At 36.2% G+C, this 23,674-nt stretch overlaps 1 protein-coding gene across 2 annotated transcripts in view; it reads left to right on the forward strand.

Annotated features, from left to right (window-relative positions):
* The window catches only part of IARS2 (isoleucyl-tRNA synthetase 2, mitochondrial), a 37,191-nt gene that overhangs the window by 6,812 nt on the left and 6,705 nt on the right, over window positions 1–23,674 (forward strand). The window contains exons 1-13 of one of the 2 annotated variants that reach the window (XM_058165441.1): window positions 1,996–2,070; window positions 2,154–2,203; window positions 2,291–2,400; window positions 2,492–2,582; window positions 3,235–3,350; window positions 5,187–5,356; window positions 6,160–6,250; window positions 6,618–6,769; window positions 8,069–8,229; window positions 16,123–16,225; window positions 16,910–17,000; window positions 20,663–20,771; window positions 21,211–21,313. In XM_058165441.1, coding sequence (XP_058021424.1) covers window positions 2,059–2,070; window positions 2,154–2,203; window positions 2,291–2,400; window positions 2,492–2,582; window positions 3,235–3,350; window positions 5,187–5,356; window positions 6,160–6,250; window positions 6,618–6,769; window positions 8,069–8,229; window positions 16,123–16,225; window positions 16,910–17,000; window positions 20,663–20,771; window positions 21,211–21,313 — 1,359 coding nt within the window. In that variant the 5' untranslated portion in view covers window positions 1,996–2,058. Of the gene's footprint in view, window positions 1–14; window positions 125–215; window positions 307–956; window positions 1,073–1,995; window positions 2,071–2,153; window positions 2,204–2,290; window positions 2,401–2,491; window positions 2,583–3,234; window positions 3,351–5,186; window positions 5,357–6,159; window positions 6,251–6,617; window positions 6,770–8,068; window positions 8,230–16,122; window positions 16,226–16,909; window positions 17,001–20,662; window positions 20,772–21,210; window positions 21,314–23,674 lie in introns of those variants that run through there. The other variant, XM_058165442.1, reaches the window with a different exon arrangement.

Below are 23,674 nucleotides of genomic sequence, written 5' to 3' on the forward strand. Positions count from 1 at the left end.
GATTCTTCATGCAGTACAGCTTTGGCTGAAGCAGAACTTGAATACAACCAGCAACATACTAGTCAAGCTGTTTATATCAGATTTCCCTTGCTGAAACCCCCTCCCAAAGTATCCTCTGCAGTAGGTATGTTTTATTTATGTTCTGAATTCATTTTGTTTAAATGTGCTTCTAATTTACTTACAACCACTTGTGCTAAATATGATTCCACCACTAGATGGATTACCTGCAGTGAGTTTGATAGTCTGGACCACCCAGCCCTGGACTATTGCAGCCAATCAAGCTGTCTGTTATATGCCAACTCTGGAGTACGTATTTATTTATTTTATCACTAGAGCATAGTGTTCTTTGTTGAAGATCACATGGGATTAAGGTATTTTACATGTGGGTGTTTTAAAGGAAATATTATATTTAAGATCACCAAGATATCTTTTTTCCCCCCATTTCTTGCCCTTTCCTTTATTTTTACAGGTAATATAAATCTTCCAGTTTTCTTTTCTTTTATAGCCCTTTATTTATTCTTATATGCCCAGCTGCAGAAATTACGATTTTATGCTGCATGTGTAAACCATGCCTAGTCTCCAACAATTTTTCCTCTATGGTCAACAGAAGAAAGATACGGTATACGGAATAACTAAGCATTTGTCGCATGTTTGAAATGGATTAAAAGATGTCAAATATAATGTACAAAAATAATTAAATGTAAGTTTTGAACTTAGATTAGGGATTTCTTCTTTGTGATCACAATTGTCATGAGGAACTCAGTGAAAATGCATTGATATAACATTCCCATTTCCATGAGAAATGTTTTTGTGTCATCACCAATATTAGTAATGAGATGGAAGCTATTTCAATATTAAGTTTAGGGTATCATTCCAATGCTTTCATGCTTTTAATATAACATTATGTAGTGCTAATGTAACTACTGAAAATCTGAAAGATTTAAATGCATTTGTAGGTATTCTATCGTGAAGTGTTCCAGTACTGGGGAGCACTTCATAGTTGCTGCAGATAGAGTTCAGTCTATAGCTGCTGTTTTGGATACACAGTTTGATGTGATTTCAACATTTAAAGGTAAAAATGCATTGCAATAAAACCATTAATTTTGAATGAATGATACAATAATAGAGAAAAATGAAAATGGATTTGTTCCTGGCAGGGGAGTTCTAAAGTGCAGATTTGTGGCATTCAAAAACTGTACAGGCACATTTAGAATTATTTTTTTCATACGGTTTTGAGAACAATATTAAATTGGAATTTTTATTAGATGGTTACCAATTTCCAGTGGCCAATATCAATTTTACATCAGAGGTGGGTTTCAGCAGGTTCTGACTAGTTCTGAAGAACCGGTAGCGGAAATTTTGAGTAGTTCAGAGAACCAATAGTAAAAATTCTGACTGACCCCACCCCATCTATTCTCTGCCTCCTAAATCCCAGCTGATTGGGACGAAATGGGGATTTTGCAGTAACCTTTCCCTGGATTGGGGAGGAAATGGAAATTTTACAGTATCCTTCCCCTGGAAAAGTGTGGGAATGAAGATTTTACAGTATCTTTCCCCTGCCACACCTGCCAAGCCACACCCACCAATCCATGTCATGCCCACCAAGTCACACCCACAGAACCGGTAGTAAAAAATTTTGAAACCCACCACTGTCTTACATGTATTCATGCAACCAACAATGGATGATGTTGCTGTTGTGTTTTATTGCAGTTGCCTTCTGATACTTTATTGCTTTAGTTAAATTGACAGTAGGAACATCCTTGACTTTCACAGAGTTGAAGTAGGTGGAAGATTACACTTTTGTAGCTTGAATGAAATCTTTAATATTGCAATTCAAGATAATCATCAATCTTTTAAAAGTGTGTGTGAGAGTGAAATTTATTTTGAGAGATCTTTTAATAGCACAAACAACAGGACAGAATTGCATTAGACTGTATACTCTCCTTTATTTATTCAAACTATATGCTAAATATATATTAAGGAAAGCAGGATTGGGAGAACTGCTACTACACATTTGATCCAAAGTACGAAGCAAAACAGTTGAGTGTTTTCCACCAAATGTATGAAAAGGTAGGTTAATATATGGTCAAGGGATATTTACATTACATACAAGGCCAAATCGTTTCGATTTCTTAATTTTGTTTATTTCCTAGGGTTTGATTTATCAAGACTATAAGCCAGTATTTTGGTCTCCTTCAACAAAGTAAGATATTAACATACTTTTTACCCTTATCTTTGGGGATGGAAGAGCTTTGCACTAAATAACAATTTATGTTGATTCTTCATGCAGTACAGCTTTGGCTGAAGCAGAACTTGAATACAACCAGCAACATACTAGTCAAGCTGTTTATATCAGATTTCCCTTGCTGAAACCCCCTCCCAAAGTATCCTCTGCAGTAGGTATGTTTTATTTATGTTCTGAATTCATTTTGTTTAAATGTGCTTCTAATTTACTTACAACCACTTGTACTAAATATGATTCCACCACTAGATGGATTACCTGCAGTGAGTTTGATAGTCTGGACCACCCAGCCCTGGACTATTGCAGCCAATCAAGCTGTCTGTTATATGCCAACTCTGGAGTACGTATTTATTTATTTTATCACTAGAGCATAGTGTTCTTTGTTGAAGATCACATGGGATTAAGGTATTTTACATGTGGGTGTTTTAAAGGAAATATTATATTTAAGATCACCAAGATATCTTTCCCCCACCCCCATTTCTTGCCCTTTCCTTTATTTTTACAGGTAATATAAATCTTCCAGTTTTCTTTTCTTTTATAGCCCTTTATTTATTCTTATATGCCCAGCTGCAGAAAATACGATTTTATGCTGCATGTGTAAACCATGCCTAGTCTCCAACAATTTTTCCTCTATGGTCAACAGAAGAAAGATACGGTATATGGAATAACTAAGTATTTGTCGCATGTTTGAAATGGATTAAAAGATGTCAAATATAATGTACAAAAATAATTAAATGTAAGTTTTGAACTTAGATTAGGGATTTCTTCTTTGTGATCACAATTGTCATGAGGAACTCAGTGAAAATGCATTGATATAACATTCCCATTTCCATGAGAAATGTTTTTGTGTCATCACCAATATTAGTAATGAAATGGAAGCTATTTCAATATTAAGTTTAGGGTATCATTCCAATGCTTTCATGCTTTTAATATAACATTATGTAGTGCTAATGTAACTACTGAAAATCTGAAAGATTTAAATGCATTTGTAGGTATTCTATCGTGAAGTGTTCCAGTACTGGGGAGCACTTCATAGTTGCTGCAGATAGAGTTCAGTCTATAGCTGCTGTTTTGGATACACAGTTTGATGTGATTTCAACATTTAAAGGTAAAAATGCATTGCAATAAAACCATTAATTTTGAATGAATGATACAATAATAGAGAAAAATGAAAATGGATTTGTTCCTGGCAGGGGAGTTCTAAAGTGCAGATTTGTGGCATTCAAAAACTGTACAGGCACATTTAGAATTATTTTTTTCATACGGTTTTGAGAACAATATTAAATTGGAATTTTTATTAGATGGTTACCAATTTCCAGTGGCCAATATCAATTTTACATCAGAGGTGGGTTTCAGCAGGTTCTGACCAGTTCTGAAGAACCGGTAGCGGAAATTTTGAGTAGTTCAGAGAACCAATAGTAAAAATTCTGACTGGCCCCACCCCATCTATTCTCTGCCTCCTAAATCCCAGCTGATTGGGACGAAATGGGGATTTTGCAGTAACCTTTCCCTGGATTGGGGAGGAAATGGAGATTTTACAGTATCCTTCCCCTGGAAAAGTGTGGGAATGAAGATTTTACAGTATCTTTCCCCTGCCACACCTGCCAAGCCACACCCACCAATCCATGTCATGCCCACCAAGTCACACCCACAGAACCGGTAGTAAAAAATTTTGAAACCCACCACTGTCTTACATGTATTCATGCAACCAACAATGGATGATGTTGCTGTTGTGTTTTGTTGCAGTTGCCTTCTGATACTTTATTGCTTTAGTTAAATTGACAGTAGGAACATCCTTGACTTTCACAGAGTTGAAGTAGGTGGAAGATTACACTTTTGTAGCTTGAATGAAATCTTTAATATTGCAATTCAAGATAATCATCAATCTTTTAAAAGTGTGTGTGAGAGTGAAATTTATTTTGAGAGATCTTTTAATAGCACAAACAACAGGACAGAATTGCATTAGAATTTATATTGTTTTAATACAGTCATATGATTGAATTAAAAAATCTTAATTAAGCAAATTTGGTTTGTGTAGAAACAGACATTTTGCCCAAGAATGATATTTGTGTTTTATATTTTTTTTAATGTGCTTATAATGGGAATTGTTTTTAGATTTCTTTTCTGCAAAAGGGTAGGGCCAAAATCATGCATCCCTATTATGGCACAATTGCAGGTTCTCCATAGGCAATTCTTAGTTATATCTAAAACATAGTACGTATTCCATGTAGAGGATTTTCTTATCTTAGATCAAATTGGTACACTACCTATTAGAAATACTAGAAGCAAATATGCTAGTTTCTATTGTTCTATTCATCGTTCCTATCCAATAACATTATGTTCTGAAGCCACAGTACAGACAGAACATGGCAAAAGAGATCATTTCTAGGTTGGCAAAGCAGTGAGACAAGACTGTATACTCTCCCTTTATTTATTCAAACTATATGCTAAATATATATTAAGGAAAGCAGGATTGGGAGATGTGAGAAAAAAATATTGTTGTTGTTGATTATGCAATCAGCCAAATGTTAGACTGGATTTGGCATTTTTATTCACCTAATGAGTCATTCCCAAGGATCTGTAATAGGCCGATGTTTGGTGATGTTAAACATATCATGACAGGATGTAAGCTGTTCCAGGTAAAGCTGCCTTTTGATGGAGATTTAGTCAGTGATGATGGTGTTCCAATGGAACTTCAGATGTTATTGGTTATTTAAAATAGTAATTGGCTATTACTATTATTCATTTGATTTGTAATCAAATTCCATTCTAAATAACTAATAATGTATTATTAGTGAATATAGCCATCTGTATCAGAATACTTTAAAAATATAGTATACAATTTCAGTGTGAGAGTCTTATTAGTTGGCATTAAAACTTTATTTCCCCCACTAGTAGACAGAAAATGGCAGACAGTGAACGGTTTTAATTCTGCTGTTTTCAGGTACAGATTTGGAAAGTGGAATTTGTTCCCATCCAACAATTCCTGGAAGGGAGTCTCCTCTTTTGCCTGCACACCATGTGACCATATCAAAAGGAACAGGATTAGTGCATACAGCTCCAGCTCATGGTATGGAAGATTACAGTGTAGCTTCTCATCATCGACTGCCCATGGTACTGTGGTCTTATTTTGCTTTGTTTTTAATCTATGTTTTTCCTGCTCACATCAAAACTATCATGTACAAAAACCTTTCAAGTTAAAAAGGAAGAGTGAAAATCTTTTAAAATCATTTTATAGCTACCTGAACTATAGCTAAAAAGTGAGAAAGAAGGTATAGTAGTAGACTTTAAATCACCTCCTTCAAGGCCTTTCTGTTGCCTATTCATCCCATGTCTTTTATGTATAATGCCAGGCCTGAAGGTTGGAGAACATCCTGAAAGTCATTGATATGCACTTTGTGCATACTGAGAATTGTTGCAGTATTCCGTAAAGTTTAAATCTGGGTTCTTTAAGCAGATTTGTACCTTACTTTCTGCATTTTTCTAAATCTTCAACTCTTTAGAATAGATTTCAGGATTATGAATTAAGGAGGGAGAATCCCTGCTTCCAGATGCATCCATTCCATTGGTAGTGAGATATGGTCAAATGCAAATTACGTGAACCAAGGCTATTTTCTAAGATAAATATTATAAATTTTAAGTGACATAAGAAAATGGTTTTCATCTGCTTTTGGCTTAAGAATTATATTTCATCTTAGAATGGGTAAGTGCTTGCCAAAACCTACGCATCTGCAATCATTAAAATATCTCTTGTTACTTCTGAAGATGAAAATTTTGTGGCTTATTTTGCAGGGAGAATATATAACCTTAGTAGTTTAGTGATAGTTTAATCACATCTTTGTGAAATTATATTTGATGACAAATTTGAGAACTTTTTTTTAAACAAAGGTTTAAACAATTTTTCTTTTCTTGCCAAGGACTGTCTGGTAGACGAAGATGGACTTTTCACAGAAGCTGCGGGTTCAGAGCTCCAAAAGAAAGCTGTTCTTGAAGAAGGAAACGAGACTGGTTTGTATTGTATTTTATACCATAAATTGGGCAGGGCAAAAAATAGTGCCCTATTTTCTTAGACCAGGGATGGGCAACTTCTTTTTTCTTGGCTGCCCTCAGTTATGCATAAGCCATAGAAATCTTTATATAAATTACACACTCACACACACAAACAAATAAACACATAGTGTATATCAATATTAGGCAAGATTAGACCAAAACTACATAGGGCTGCCATTACTATTTCCACAATGCCTGCCTTCTTCCCTACAGAGTAGACTTCCAGAGGATGAACAGAAACTTTTGTCAGAGATCTGAATTGACTGCCCACAAAAGATTTCTGAATTAAAGCTGAAAATAAGTAATATATTTTTACCTTCCATAGTCATTGAGATGCTTCAAGCAGCAAAGAATTTATTGAAAGAAGAAAAATACGTACATAGCTACCCCTATGAATGGAGGACTAAAAAACCTGTGATTATTCGGGCCAGCAAACAGTGGTTCATTAATACAGAGAATCTCAAGAGTGCTGCTCAGGTATATAATGTGTTTCTGATAGAAATGGACCTCTGTAGCTTTCATTACACTTTATGATACATTACCGTTTTTTATAATTCAATTTATATCATCCATGGTTTGCATCGTGTCTAACTGAGCAACTTTAGATTGTGCCACTAAAATTCATAGTGTACTTTTTTCCTCTCTCTCTCTCTTTTTTTTTTTTTTGGTCTGTTGAGCAAAATTGGTTAACGCTGTCTCAAGAAACCTGCTTAAATTCTGGCATCACCCACTCAAATTATGTTATTACATTACTATCCATAATCTCTAGAGCTGTCTGAGTCTCAATTATTAAAAAATAAAGAAAAAGTATGGTCTCCAACACTTAACTTCTATCTTAAATGATCAGCTATAGAAATCTTATTTCTGCACGCCACTAGGTGGGGTCCTGACTTTTGGTCTGTATGTGATCAAATGAAAGCATGATATCTGTCTGCCTTTCGTGTAAAAGAATTTATAGAGAACTGACAGATTAAAAGTCTGTCGTGTCCCACTCCTCCGCTGACGGCTGGGTCCGGGAAATCCGAATCAGGCGTGCCTCTGCAGCTCTGCCCAAAGTCCTAGCAAAGTCCTCAGAGCAGGCAGGAGACCAGTAAGTGACTTCAGCAAGATAAGTTTGACTTTTTGCCTGACTCAGAGACTGCCAGAAAGTAGATCCTTTATATAGGCCATGGGGTGTGGCTCCATGACTCAGCACTCATTAAGGCCTGCCCCTCCCTTCCCTCTGTAGCCTCCGCCTCTCCAATCTTCTGATGCGAGGGTCACACCAATCAGCTGTTGGTAATAAACCCTCCTCAGGCTCACCTGCTGTGGAGGAGGGGGAGGGGTCTAGCTGCTCCGTTTACCTGGGCATGGAGTCAGGGCTGGGGCAGGGAGATTCTCCTTCTGCAGTTTGTGTGGGCATGGAGCCAGGACTGGGACCGGGAGGCATACATTCCTCAGTGTGCGGGAGCAGGTAAGAAGGCCCCGGCTGCTCTGAGGGCGGGCAAGACACAACAAAGTCATACAGGCAATAGGAAGCACTTATGAAGAATTAAACGGTGTTGGGCTTCTTATTATTTTAGCAACACTTGTGAACATTGGTTGAATTGTTACATGCATAGCATTTGAAATATTTTGAAACGGTGTTCATTTGACTATCAACTTACCATCAAGGTTGGTATACTTTTCACCACTTTTATTTTACTATAGCAATCTACTAAAGAATAGTGATTCCTCTTCTCCCCTTAACATTTAATCTTTGGTATTTTCCCCATATCATTGCTGCGTCTTTTTCAGGAAGCATTAAAGAAAGTAAAAACTGTCCCAGCCTCGGGAATGAACAGAATGCTAGAAATGTTGGAAAGACGGACCTATTGGTGCATATCAAGGCAGAGGCGTTGGGGTGTGCCCATTCCAGTTTTTTACCATAAGTCAACAGGGGAGCCTTTAATAAATAAGTAAGTATCTCACCAACCTATTTGGTGGATGGAGGGAAAGATAACAGTTGGTGGAGAAATACTGCTTTCATTTTTCAACAGAGCAGTAATTTGCCAAGTAAATAATTGCAGTGTTGCACCATTTTTAGCATCTGTTGTGTTCCAATCATAGAGTTGTTTTGGAATGGCTATGGGATGGAGTTGATAGAGCTGCTTTGGGATAGATATGGGATTTGCGGCTCCTGTTCATATGTGATCAAGAAATTATAGCCAAGAACAAATTACAGTGAGTAAAAAAAGTAGTTTTGTTGTCGTAAGATTGCACAGGTGCCAATCCTTTTCATTGGAGACAGACAAAAAAAAAATCCAACCCGAGAGATAAAGGATTGTGATTATTTCTTAATTGGACAAATGTTCCTCAAATGCAGTATTTTATTTATATGAATGAAATAATGCTATTATTCATAACAGGTACAAATAGAGAGGTGTGCTTGGGACACTATTGAGAATTATGTTAAACCTGATGGACCCAGAAATGCATGTTGATAAGCAAACCTAAATGTTTTGTGTCATTCCCTCTGATATTTTCTTTTTTGTATGTGCTTAAAGTATGTCATAGGAAGCATGGTGGCCTAGCAGTTAAGGCACTGGGCTTGTTGACCAAAAGGTTGGAGGTTCAAAATCCAAATACTACATGATGGGGTGAGCTCCCATTTTTTCCCCAGGTCCTGCAAACCTACTGGTACCAGTTTGAAGGCATGAATAGATACCAATTTGGTAGGAAGGTAACAACGTTCCGTGTGCCTCAGTCATGCCTGTCACATGACCTCAGAAGCATCTTCGGACAATGCTAGCTAACTCCCTCGCTAGGAAATGGTCATGAGCACTGTCATGTTTTTAAGAGTATGTCATATTGATTGCATAAGTCTGTGATGTAGCAAAGGGCCTGCTCATTTTTCTGCTCGCTATGACTATCCTTGCAGCAACTGTTGGTGGTGTTGAGAATGATTCATGTTGGTGGTTCATGAGGCTGCTTTTGTTAAGTAAAGGAGACAGAGTGTTTCTTTTTATATCAGAACCGGCGCTGCTAAACCAGCGTTTTGCTCTGTGATGTAAATCCTCCTTTTCTCAAGCAGGGGGGTCCAGTTTTCGCCTAACTCTTAATCTCCATTCATGTTGATTAGCATTCTAGGAATCCATTTATTTCTTTGTAATGCTTGATCATAGTAAAAACAATTTTTTACTTTTATTTATAAAACTAAATCCAGGGTTTCTTGAAATCCAGAAAAACTAATAGCGCCCTCTGTTGGTGAGTTTACAACTGCAGTTTTGGTGTTGGGATGAGAAATACTTTTAATAGTAATTTAAAATTAAAGAATACAAAAATGTATTAGCATCCCTTTGCATTCCTCCCCAAGTGAGCGAGTCCCCCAAAAATTGCCAGACTGATCACAGGCCCCTTTTTGGACTTTGGGGGAAGAAGATTAAGCAACAAAATGGGTATATTTAGTCTTGCAGGAGCTTAAGCCATTCATCATATTACCCATGAAAAGCCCTGAAACCGTCACAAAAGAATTCTGACCTTATCACATTTGAAATATGACTATTGAAATGCTATGCAAAATGTGGTGGATCTCAAGATCCAACACAAGTTGCAAACCCAAAAGACTAATTTTTACTGCTTTACACATAGAGAATCTACGTCATGTCATTCCTTCAGTATGTGATTGTTCTGGAAAAGCTGTGTATATTACATATACCATTGCTGTCTTTTTTCAGAGACAACTATAGATAGAATCAAATGTAGCTCAAAAACAGTAAAGGGTAGGTTGGGGAGGTGAAAAATAAAAGAGGAATGGATAGATGGAATGCAGTGAGAAGAGAAACCAAACCTATGGTATGGATTTCTTTATTGTGCAGAGAACAAGGTGTTCTATACATTGGAGTCAGAAGAAATGTTAATACCGGTAGAGAGACCTCAGATTTGTCTATGATGGTGCAGGAAAGAGTATATATGCTTCTGGATTAAAAAAAGTGTATTTTTTTTTTAAAGTTAATATTATAGCGAAAATATTTTTCTCATCCTAAGTATTTTTTTAGTTTTTGTCCCCATCAGAGTAGTGCTGCTACCAAACTGCAGGTTTGTATAGGTGTTAACTTATATGTACCATGTGCCACTAATCTGAAATGAAGCTTCAGACAAAAACTTGGGACAAAATACCTGCCAGAAAAGCAGCTTTTTCCCTATGGCAAACCAATGTTACCTCAGAGTATCGAAAAGATACAAAAATGAAGGCTATTATGTCATGGGGCTCTTGGCTTGGAATGATAATGGGAGATACAATTCTCATTGTAGATTTATTTACGTTTATATATCGATTTCTAAAATGCTTCCTAAAATAACCCTTAGGTAATATACAGTACTAAAGAGGACAACATGTAAGACATAATTCCATTTAATGAAACAGTACCAGTAAAAACTATCCAGAGGGTAAATGTTAACAAATCCTGCAGTATCCCGTGATGAGTATTGAATGAAATAAAAGTTCTGGAGAAAGGAGCCTTTAAAATCTATTGGAAGATGGGGGTGAGGGGGAGAGGATAATGAAGTTTTGGGGTTTCTAAGAACTATTCATTTCAGTTGTTCAGATCTGGTATTTGATCATTCAGTAATGAGGGGGTTGGGGGAGAGACTCTAGATGTTATGGGACTAGATATTATTGGTTGTTTTGAACCCTCCAACACAACTTAGTCCTAATCTCCTAACCTGCCGGGCTTGTCCAGAAAAATAAAGAAGAAGATATGTCAATTGCTTCTATGAGAAATGCTTTCCCATTTGTTCATGATTGGGGTGCTCAGGGTTGGCTAAATGCAAAGGCGGGGAGAGATTGTTTTTTGAGCTGGGGTTAATTCAGTGCTTCTCAATTATTTTCTGTCATGCCCCCCTAGGAAGAAGAAAACATTTTTCGCGCCCCCCGCGCGACTGTAAACACGGGGCTTAGCTTGTTATGACAGTGTTTGCCGAGGTCAAACGCGCCCCCCTTTACGGAGCCTCGCGCCCCCCCTGGGGGGCCCGCCCCACTATTTGAGAAGCACTGGGTTAATTGATGAAAGGAGAAATTGTGTTTGTCACAGTGTTCTGTGCATTATAAGAGTCCACCATTTTGAGAATAGGTGACTTGCTTGTTCCTCAGTGTCTAGTTATAAAAGAAGTTTGAGACATATCTCAATCTTTTTTTTAAAAAAAAAATATGGAGTCTTTGTCTTGTTGATTTGCTTGTATAAACTGCCAGGGTTCTGATTTTAGACACACCTTATAATTTGCCCTTGTATGACGGCTTAAACTCCTCCTTGAGCAAATATTCTGCAACAGATATAGGTAGATGTTTTTAAGAGCAGAGTTGAATAAGAAAGGTAACCAGGGTTCACAGGAAGAGCAGTTTTCAGTGAACCACCTAGTGCTGGGAAGTCATTACAATTCTGTGGCTTTGATCTAGTTTATTAGGTTCTTACACGAGCGCTTTTAGTAGGATCATCTACATCAAATAATTATGACTACTGAAAAAATTAAGCTCTTGTGCTCTGTACATTTTTAAAACACATTAGTGAATTAAGAGGTTTGAAAAATAAAGAATAACAGACTTTGTACGATTGAATAGATGTTGCTCGTGGTGAAGAAATTCCAGGATAATGATTACAAAATACAGATAAGTCTCCCTGTAGCAGAGGAGTCGTTTTCAGACCATGAACATCACAATAGGCCAACTTCTGTTAGAGTTTTTGAATCCAGAGCAGTTTTGAAAGAATGGCTATGCTTTATCCATGTTAAATCATTCTTCTATTGGGTTTTAACATAACATGTGCTAACTCTGATTAATGTGAATGTGAATATGTTTAAGCTCCTAAAGTCATTCAGTCCATCAGTTTATCACTGGTAACTGTGAACATCAGGCAACAACTCAGTGAGACAAAATTAAATGGACAGCATAAATCTTATAAGTACAGCAACTCAGTTCAAATCCTGAATGTGCTGTCTTGCTAATATGTTTGTCCATTTATAGAATTTAAATTAGACACAGGCGTATTTATAAAGAACCCTTTAAACCACCAGAGCAAAATTATCTCTTCGTAATTTCTTCAGAGAGAAAATAAACACATGTTATGGAGGCAGCATTTAATTTTTCATTTTTGTTTTAAGCTACAAGCCATATCAATACACTAGGAGGATAAATCATTAAAACATAAAGAGGATTTTTGTTTTTAAAATTAGCTTTCTTCATTGATATTGATTCATGCACAGAACAAAAACGCGTGTTCCTTGTAGAGTAGTGAACATGCAGAGTATTGGCCTACAGAAATGACAGGCAGACTTAGATAGCACAGTCTGTCAAATCATAGGTCATTACCCTAGACCTCATTTCAGGGTTGATGTTGATCGAGTCCTCCAGAGCTCTTTTGCTGAATATATAGTTATTTAACTGAAATAGCCGGAAGACTAACATCTTCAAAAAGAGGCTTGGAAAGAAAAAAAGATGCTTAGAAAGAAAAAAAACCCACAAATATTACCACTAGAAGTGGTACGTAGGTAAAAACATAGTTGTAATAACAAATTTGGTTGAATTTACTTCTTTTCGGTATAATTTACTTCTTCAGTCATAGATCAGCGGCTTTCAAAAGTAACACCATCTCCACTGGAAAAAGCCTTATTCCACATGGAGTTGCTGTTACACTTGATAACACTGTTTAAGATCCATTAGTTTTCTGCCACTCTGAGCCTACATAGGGAAAGGAAATTACCTTTCTTTCATTCTATTACAGTTTGGTACTTTCTCCCCTACGGATACCCAAAATGAATGTTGGGAGAATTTGAGACCTTATACATTACTGCCACTCCATGAGCAGAATGTAAATTGGAATAAACAGCAGCAGGTGTCAGTTGTCCAACAAAGGCTCTGTAAAAATAATGGAAACTGAATTTGAATATAGATAAGTCTTTCTAAAGAAAACAGCCCTCCTGATACTGTGATTAAGGGCATGACATTTTCGGTTTAAAAAACATTAAACTGATTAGAACAGAAAGTTGTAAGTTTAGGGATGAAACATATCTTTGAAATTAAAACACTGATTATGAAGGATTTACGTATAAAGCTCAATGCAATAATTTCTTTAACTGTCTTAATCTAATGACACTATAGGTCTTAAATATTTTCAGCTTTAAAAAGAAAATACCACAGATTGGTATAGACTAATCCTGAATAATTCTCAATACATTTAAGAACATTCATGGTAAAAAGTAATACATTATATAGAAAACCTGTAATTAGTATCAATATTTGTGTTGGTATGACTCGAGTTTAAGTTGAATTACTTTATTTGCTAAACAAGCTTCTTTCTTCATGCTCCAGTTTAACTTGAAAAGCAGGTTAAAAATGTGTTAAGATTTTCCAAATTGCTGCAAGTTGCTGCCCTTTACTTAAAAAAAGAATACCTTAAATCAGCTTGCATCATCTAATCCTTCAACATGTATTACAGTCACAGTGATCCAGACTACAAATACATTTTATAAATGGAAAATATCACTATTCTTAAATAGTTTGAAAAATCAGCTGCATCTTACATAAAAAAGAAGTTACCTGGCACTCCACGCTGTTAAGAGGAGCAAGGATAGTCAGCATCTGTTTCTCTCCATGCCTGAAAAATATCTGAATGCTGTTTAATTTCCCACTAAATAAGCATTTGGCGGAATCAATATCAGGGTTCAAAATGATTGGTTGGCGTCATGGTAGCGTGAATTGCTCTGTGGATTGCCAGACTATAGAAACCTAAAGAATGACACGTAATATCAGTTCTGCCCAATCTGGCGTACGAATATAGGGCAAAGTTTTACAGCAGGGCTCCTATTGCTTACACTCAGTTCTCAAACTGAGGCCTGCCATTTGAAGAGTGATAAGTTGTTATTTGAGGAAGGTGTTGAATGTACACTGTAGAGAGAACTTTTAACTTAAGGTTGTTGGGGGGGGTTTATACACATTGTACAGTTGAGAACAGGAAACATATATCTGATATTTGTAACCATTTTGGCAGGAGCCACAAGAATGGCTTCTAAGAGAAAACAAACAGACAAGTTTTGGAAAGATTTTAAGGATAATCTAATGTATATTCCTTGGAGGCCTAATAACGTTATGAAATTATAGCAAAATCATTGATTTTATAAGGCACAAGAACAGTGAGCTATCAATGATTATAGTGTGTGTGTAAGTGTGTACATATACATATACATTATATATACTCGTGTGCGTGTGTGTGTGTGTGTGTGTGTGTGTGTGTGTATGTAAAGGTTCCCCCTCGCACATACGTGCTAGTCGTTCCCAATGCTAGGGGACGGTGCTCATCTCTGTTTCTAAGCCGAAGAGCCAGCGCTGTCTGATGACAATTCCATGGTCATGTGGCCGGCATGACTAAACACTGAAGGCGCACAGAACGCTGTTACCTTCCCACCAAGATGGTCCCTATTTTTCTACTTGCATTTTTACCTGCTTTCGAATTGCTTGGTTGGCAGAAGCTGGAGCAAGTAATGGGAGCTTACTCCGTTACATGCCGCTAGGGATTCGAACCACTGAACTGCTGACTTTTCTGGTCGACAAAATTTTTTCTGAATCTTAAAAGGACAACTGCATTGCTGATTTCAGTAGCCCCAAATAGATACATTATTTGATGTATCGTTTTATATATCTTGTTCTGTCCCAAAAGAATACATGTGTGATAGATAAATTTAAATGCTATTAATGATATTACAGTTTTTGCATTTGCTGTTCTTGATATGATATCATTAATTTCTTTATTCGGAGTATTTCATTATGGATTAGAATTTGTAGGAACAGAAAAAAGTTATATGGTAACAGCTCCCCCCTTTGAAAAGAAAGTTGACCTGATCAGTTTCATTGCAAATAACTGATAGACTAGCATTCATGTATCCATAATATGTGCAAAAAAACTACAAGTTTGATTAAGGATTTAATTTGATAAAAAAAGTGTGTCTGTTAAATAATTGATACTAACTTCAACCATCTTTGTAGGATCACCACAACATCCTCATCACATGCCTCATGACCTTTACAAACTTGATGTCTTCCAGATATATTCATTCACTTCATTATTAGCCATCATGGCTAATAAGCAGCATTTTGGAAATACTGCTCTAGGGTTTTTTTCAGTCATTTCCTCTTCAACTGAAGAGGAAGCATAACTTGTATAAGTTTTTCATCAAGTATTAGGAGAGAGAAACTTTTGCAGCTGCAACAAAAATTTAAAATTATTAGCTGCAAGTGGGATGGTGGTGATTTGATGACCTCATAAATGAGAAAGATTAGAATTTTAGCCCCTTTTTGTGATGCTGTTTAAAAAACAAAACAGTATTTTAAAATTAACGAAGAGTTAAATCATCAGGCTTAGGCCTAATGTTAGAAAAGCAAAGAAAATTTACAGCCATGAAAATCCATGATTCTCTAATGAATTTAGGTGAGAAACCTCATTGAGATTCGGAAACCATGTGCAAATCAAAAGTTGGGGCCCTTATTTAACTTTGGTTAATAGTATAAAAGCATGGCACATCGATTGAAAGAAAAGTTCAAGAGTGCTAAGATCAGATTTTATTAATTTGAAGCACTTTGATTAATGATCACAGTGTGCAAAAGTTTTATACAGCTGTGTTTTTTACTTACTTGCTATTTCTTTCAGGCCTTTCATTGTTTATCTTGGATAGATTGTCCATAACGTATTTAGGAAATTGTTATTTGTAATTTACATGTGAAAACTGTTAGTGGCTCCTGCTTTTTCCAATTAAATGTTATCCTAAAGAACACAGATTAATAATTTCTTGTCTTTCTGTCAGTGATTCCCTTTTTTTCCTTGCAGAAAAAGCTCTGAGAATGTTATTAAACTAGTGGAGCAACATGGCAGTGATGCCTGGTGGACACTTCCCATTGAGCAGCTTCTTCCCAAAGAAGCTCTGGCAAAGGTAATTTAGGATAATGGAAAGCCCTTTATAAAGGTCTGAACTACAAAGAATAGCTGAAATCTGGAATTAAGGGGAAGGATTCAGGCAATCCAAAGGCCTGGCAAATCAAGGATTAACCTGGATCTGATCTGTAGTAATGGCCTATTCTACTGTAAGTGATGCTGCTCTAAGGTTCTGGGGACTTTCCAACAAGTACATGGTTCTAAAATATATAGGCCAATGTACTTTGAATGTGAGCCAACATAAAATAACCGCATTGGTAATTATTGCTGTGAAAATGATTTCCTCTAACCAAAGGGTGTATCATGAAGCAGCAGAGATTTAAGGCAATGTCATAAGCGCCTTATGTGTATACCTGTGTATGTGTGTATACAGTTACAGTTAGATGAAAAAGTTACGTAATCAGATGGAACGGACTGTACACCAAGAAGCTTGATTACATAATTTGGTAGCTTTTAAGATGCCAAAATAGGATAGTCTCTTGCAACAAAAACAACATGGGTTCATATTGTGCATACAAATGAACATCCAAAATACAGCAATGTTCTCTTATTCATGTTGCCATTAAGAAAATTGGTGATTATGCTGTTACTGGTCCTTTGGTGCAGAAATGGGAATGGAAGAATTTAAGTTGTCCTTATTTTCTTAATTCATATATTTTTAACCCATATATTTTAAAATCAGGCTGCTAATGATATCCAGGAATATGTACAAGGACAAGATGTGTTGGATATTTGGTTTGACAGTGGAACATCTTGGGCTTATGTTTTAGAAGGTAAGAAGTTCTAAATTCAAAAGTATCTCAGATTTGCCTGGTAAATTTTAAACATAACTGGGCTTGCATTTCATGAAGGAACTATAGAATCAGAATCATAGAAATATCCATATGGATAAATCGAGAGTTGGAGAATTATTATGTTAGTATTATGTGATAGGTAGGAAATGTGTTGATATTGAATGTAATTTTTACAGACGAAGAGATTTATGTAGTTGAATTCTGATAGATTGTACAAAGGTATATACTAAATATGAATTGTCGTTGTAAGGAAAAATTTGATGGAAATATGGGAACCAAAGAAGCCGCACTATCTCCAATGTTTTTAATTTTAATAAAAAAATTTAAAAAAAGAATCAGAATCATAGAAATGGAAGAGACATTAGAAGTCGTGTGCTTTGCGAAGGATCCACTGGATTATCTCTGACCCAGAAATATATTAAGGTACATCCGAAGAGTGACAATTTATAGAACGTTTTAAGATGACAGTGTGTTGTTCAACTTTCAGCAAATTTTGAAAATACAATAAGAATATAGAGAAAACTTAGTAATTGTAAGCATATATAATGCAGATCACTTGTTTGAAAATCATGGGGGTAGGTATCTTCTAGTTTATTGCTTCTCATTTATGTAAAACAGTTTGTAGAACTAATTTTAAAACAATCCAGAGATTTCTAGCACAATGGTAGGAAGCTCCAGTGCAGTTTGGAATAAGTTTAGTGTAGGACATCAACTGTTTTTGAACTTTAAACCAAGAGTACACAAATGTTTGATAGCAATCTTGTTGAATTGTAAAACATGTTGGCCCTAGATTATTATTTTTTTAATTTCCTTGAAACCCAGGGAAGCAATACTATCATCAAGAATGAATTTATGTAAGGACTTCTTGCACTTTGATTTGAAATTATTAAGCTGTGTAAAATTCACTGTCATTTAACTTACTTGATGTTGTAAAGTTCTTACCATATTCTGAGAAACAAAAAGATATGAAACTTGAGGTACTAAGCATGAAAGGTTTTACAGTTGGAGTTCACACGTTACATTGTATTTTGGTCATTTATGTTTTCTTTCTTGCACATATTACTTAAGCAGATTCAGAAGCCAAGTGATAACCACTTAAAAGCTCTGATAGTCTTCTCTAGCAACGAGAGGCAGTGACTGTTCATTGTCTGATCATGCAACAGCCCTTAGCCCAGCTCTGTACTAAAAGTCACTGCCCTGTAGGTATTTGCTTCTCAGCCATGCTAGAAAATTTCACTGGTTATTTCAAATGGTGATTTGGATTTCTATAAATTCCTCTTTCATTTACAAACAAAATAAAATCATTAGAATGAAAGATTGCCCTCCTTTGAGACTTTAAATAGGATTATGATATTAAGTTATATATTCCTGATCCTGAACTTATGGCATCTCCTTTTAAATGTGTGCTTTATTAGGAGAATGATAGGGAGGTATGCAGAAAATTCCATCAGTAATATTTACTCTTTTTCATACTACTGTGGCCTTGTTCAGACATTCAGACATTCTCTCCTCAGACGCCATGTGTTCAATTGGAAGCTTGGTGGAATACAAATAACACTCAGTATGACTGGGAACTCTGCTTTACTAAGGTCCAAGCTAATGCAGAGAGGTATACTTTCAGCCAAGCCAATGTAAGTCCACTACCCCTTCAGACTTTTAGAAATGTGGTAGGAGGCAGTAAAATTACTATTCATAATCCCATTTTAATGTCCTCCAAAAAGAAGCAAAAGTCAAATCAAGCTATAAGGGCCAGGGGTAACTCTGGAGGGGTAGCAGAAGCCTGTTAGGTTGCAAAGCAAGCAATGAAACTGTTGTCCTTTGTTGCACATTGTTGGGACTCTGTACCACAGTGTTACTTCAAAGGATATTTTTCTTGATCCTCAATCAAGATCAATGCACACATAATCATGTGTGCATATGCATGAATTGGACTTAGAATTGATTTAGTAGTTGGAGTGTATTAGGCTAAAGTGAGCTTTGTTGCAAAGCAACATGCTACTTTTGATCTGTCTACATGTATGAAAGTCACAGACTGTCATTTTAATGCAGGATTGGGAGCTACTAAAACTTCATAATTTGAGTTCTTCCTGCACAATAAGTCCCTCTCTAGTTAAAAATGGAGAAGCCAGTGTAGCATCAGATAAAGAAAATATGTGACCATCAAGATCATTTTCTAGAACTGATAAATGCAGCAGCCTAATTCCCCACAGAGCTATCATACTAATGTTTAACTAAAACAATACTGTTTTATAATGCCTACCTTTTGTGCTGACAGGGTATTTAAAGGAAAAGGCCTAGATAATTGTACTTGCCATTAAAACACACAGTGTTTAATCTATGGGTTAAAGTCTCTTATCAAAGATACACAGTACATTGCTCAAATAACAACAGAAAAGGATTTTAAAGACCTATGCCCTCTAACTGTAAATAATAACCCTAATTAAAGCTTTATCAATTGTTAAAGCTTGTGATCTATGATAAACTGCAAAATGTGTGTGGGAGAAGAATGTAGCATCTAAGTTAAGCAGTACATTATATTCAGTTAAAAAATCATTATCCATTTGTATAAGATTTTTCAATCTCAAATGAGGTATTGGTCAGACTAGATATTGAATCCAGTATTTTGGAAACACAGAGAAATAGTGTAAAGTTTTCATAACAATGCCTGGATGAATTCATTATTTTAATCACTGTATTATATTTGAATTTATCAAGGAACAATATGTGATAGAGAACGAACACAAAGAATCACATTCTTGACAGGGATTCTTTATATTATTATTATTATTATTAGTCACTAAATCAATATATCCATTTTAAAAATAAAAATAAAAAATATACTTAATTATCTTACAGTTCATGATTGTTAAAAGAATAGTTTTTCTTGTCAATCAGTAGATTGCATCTCATTACCCTATGTCAGAATTATTACCAGTGTAATTGTACTAAAGTAATACATCATGTTTAAAAAAAATCATTAATATGGTCAGGTGACTTACAAATTATGATTGAGAAGAAAAAATTATTCCTTTACTCAATAGATTGCCTCATAACACTGATTTAGAATTTTTATTAATAAATCATTTTTACCACAATAAATGTGCTAGTTACAGCTAGATCTAAATATATACATTTCTGTAAAAATAATTAGAGGGAAAGGCAGTCTTAAAACTTTATGTGGAATTTGAATAATTATGATGAGCAGGTTTATAAGGAACATGCACTTTTAGTAGCTTTGTAGAAAGGAAAAATTCCAATTTTTCTTTCCTAGCGCTTCAGTGTATAGTAGCTGCTCTTTTCAAAGGTTCTGTCTTCTTTCCTTCTATCATGTTCACAGTTGTAAGCTGCATTGATCTGGCAAGTCAATAACATAGCATAATTACTAGGTGTAAGAGTCTATAAATTAGGTTTGCTTAACAGCAACTAAATTCTGATTATTATTTTTTTTTAAAAGGAATTAAATCCATTATAAACACTTCGGAATCACCATTTGAGTAACAAAGAGCACTATTTTTTTAAAAAAATATACTTTTTGTAAATGTTGCCTTATTTCCACTTCATCTGATTCAACACTGAAGTAAGTCAATACTCAGAATGGTTGAGAATCTCAATTACAAATACTACACTGCTTGTGTTTTTAGATACAGGTGAAAGGGCTGATGTATACTTGGAAGGAAAAGATCAGCTGGGAGGTTGGTTCCAGTCTTCCCTCTTGATTAGCGTAGCAACACGAAAAAAGGCACCATATAGGTAAGTTGGTGGATGAGTTTCTGGAGCAGCTATGGTAACATACACTGGCTTTTAAGAATAGCAATAGCACTTAGACTTATATACCGCTTTACAGTGCTTTACCACCCTCTCTAAGCGGTTTACAGAATCAGCATATTGCCCCCAACAATTTGGGTCCTCATTGTACCCACCTCGGAAGGATGGAAGGCTGAGTGAACCTTGAGCCTGGTGAAATTTGAACTGCCAAGTTACAGGCAGCAGAGGTAGCCTGCAGTACTGCACACTAACCACTGCACTATCGTGGCTCTTTGAATGTATGTATGACTGTCTAAAGCAGGGGTCTCCAATCTTGGCAACTTTACGATTTGTGGACTTCCACAATTCTGAGAGTGGAAGTCCACAAGAGTGGACTTCCTTGGTCTAAAGGAAGCATTGGATTACCCAGAGGTCTTTCTTCTAGGACTCTTATTGTTCATGGATTCACTGTCGGTGAAAAAGGAGAAAAGATGTCTAAATCTATCGGCAATGTGGTTGATCCAGATGTTGTTATCAATGGAGGCAGTGTAAGTAATTATATAGTTCTGCATTGCCATCTGGAAATGCAGTTTATAGGTTCCTCAGAGTAATTTGAGTTCAGTTATTTCTTTCCTGGAAATATCTTTTTGCGATTAAATCCTGGCCCGATTCACCCATTATTATTGGCAAAATAGGAATTGAGCAGCTCAATATATTTTCCTTATCATGTAACGATTGCAAAATTCCATCAAGCCACCAGATGGCAGCATGGTGCTACACTTTTGGGCATCAACATCTGCTTTTTGCCATCTCATGGTCATGCAGATTTTTGCAATTCAGAAAAAATAGCCACATGAATAGTCGTCTTATGCCTGGAAAGCAATATACAATAGAATATTCGTTTTGGTAGTTTAAAATGTGGATGCTCATTTAATATAGTTTATTAATCTCAGAAGCCTTTGATTTTGCTCTCATTGCCATGCAGGAAAAGTCCAAAGTTCCTGATGAAAAGATAAAGTCCAGCTCCACATATCCCTTAAGTTAGATTATTTTACTGGCAAACTTCCCTGTATGTCCTCAAACAATCATTTGCTCTGAGAGCATCAGCTATAGAAACCAATAGTAATAAAAGTGAACAGTTTTATTGCTGCTCGGTTCGCTTATGAGTGGTTGCTTTGTGGGGAAGAAAAGCTTCCAGGCCTGATGGCTTTAACCTTAGCTGGAGTTTTTTTATTTAGTCGGGTGTGGGTCTATGTTGTTACATGGGGGTTTTTTATTTCTGTGTAGAGACTGGCTTCTTTTTTCTGTATCTCATTCCTATGACACATAAAGCAAAGTGTTAAGCAAAACTAGTGGAAAACTAGGGCCCAACAACAGTGCGCATTGCCATAGTTTGTTCACTTTCAAGAGCTTTGTGGATGAATTTACTCTGTGTACTTAGATCAATAAAAAACAGATCTCAACAGGCAGGACTGCTTTGAGGACCTTTGTAGCATTTCATTTGCACAAATTGATGGGAGGCCCTTTGTGCCTAACTCAAGTAGAAGTGACTATGCTGGGTGGGGGGAGGGGAAATGGTTGTTTTGGTGAATTGGAGTGATCAATGCAGTAAAGTATAGTGTTTGAGGTGGTAGGCCAGCAATAAAGGTTGGTAGGTTCAAGTCCAGCCATAGCCAGGGAAATTCACTGGGTAATTGTGAATTGGTCACTTTCTTTTAGTCCCACCTACCCTACAAAGATATTGTTGGGGGAAATGGGTGGGTGGTATAAATAAATATGATTTAGTCATGTGCTAACCAGCCATTAAGGAAACAAAAGAAGGGCCTTTTTCTCCCCAGTGGGCTTCTGCTACCTTGTCACTAATGTATCTTCTAAGGGTTAAATTTAGGGCTCTTGATCATCCTTGTTAACAAAGAGTTAGTCCTAACATTAAAATTTAGATTTACTTGTGAGACAGATACTAATGTGTAGGGAATGCTTTATATAAGTCTTTTTCAATCTTCAATCCCTAGATGCTGGACTTGAGCGCCAAATCACTATTAGCCAACCTGGTGGACATTAAGGATTTATAGGTTTTGTTTTTCAATAAAATTACCTGGGAGATATTTATAGGTCATGAAAACTACACTTCCGGATTCACTCCAGAACTGTTGTTTCTTTTATATTAAGTTAGACCTCAGACGGAGGCCATCCTTAAGCAGTTATATCAGCAGCTATTTATTGCTTTATTAAGTTTTTTTGTAGAGGAGCTCAAGTCAAGCATACAAGGTGTTCCCTCCAATTTTTTCATTTAATAAACCTGTGAAGTAAGTTTGGGTCAAGAGAGAGTGACTGTTCCAAAGTTATCCTGTGATCTTCCATGGCTAAGAATCTGGGCCTGTCTATCACTTTATCAAAATGCTACATTGCTTCTATTTGCTAGGGCATGAGAATATGTGTGTGCATGTGTACATATGTATGATAGTTTACAGAGCAGCAAGCAGGACACTTGTTTTCTGGCAATGTCCCACCTTGATTGATGTCAAGGATGTTCAAGTAGCAAACATGTTTTGACCTCCCACCTTTTCACTTTGCAGCAGGCAGCTAATTTGGTATAGTGTTTGAGGTGGTAGGCCAGCAATAAAGGTTGGTAGGTTCAAGTCCAGCCATAGCCAGGGAAATTCACTGGGTAATTGTGAATTGGTCACTTTCTTTTAGTCTCACCTACCCTACAAAGATATTGTTGGGGGAAATGGGTGGGTGGTATAAATAAATATGATTTAGTCTTATGTGCTAACCAGCCATTAAGGAAACAAAAGAAGGGCCTTTTTCTCCCCAGTGGGCTTCTGCTACCTTGTCACTAATGTATCTTCTAAGGGTTAAATTTAGGGCTCTTGATCATCCTTGTTAACAAAGAGTTAGTCCTAACA

This window comes from Ahaetulla prasina, chromosome 1 (genome assembly GCF_028640845.1).
Source record: "Ahaetulla prasina isolate Xishuangbanna chromosome 1, ASM2864084v1, whole genome shotgun sequence".
Taxonomy (NCBI): Eukaryota; Metazoa; Chordata; class Lepidosauria; order Squamata; family Colubridae; genus Ahaetulla; species Ahaetulla prasina.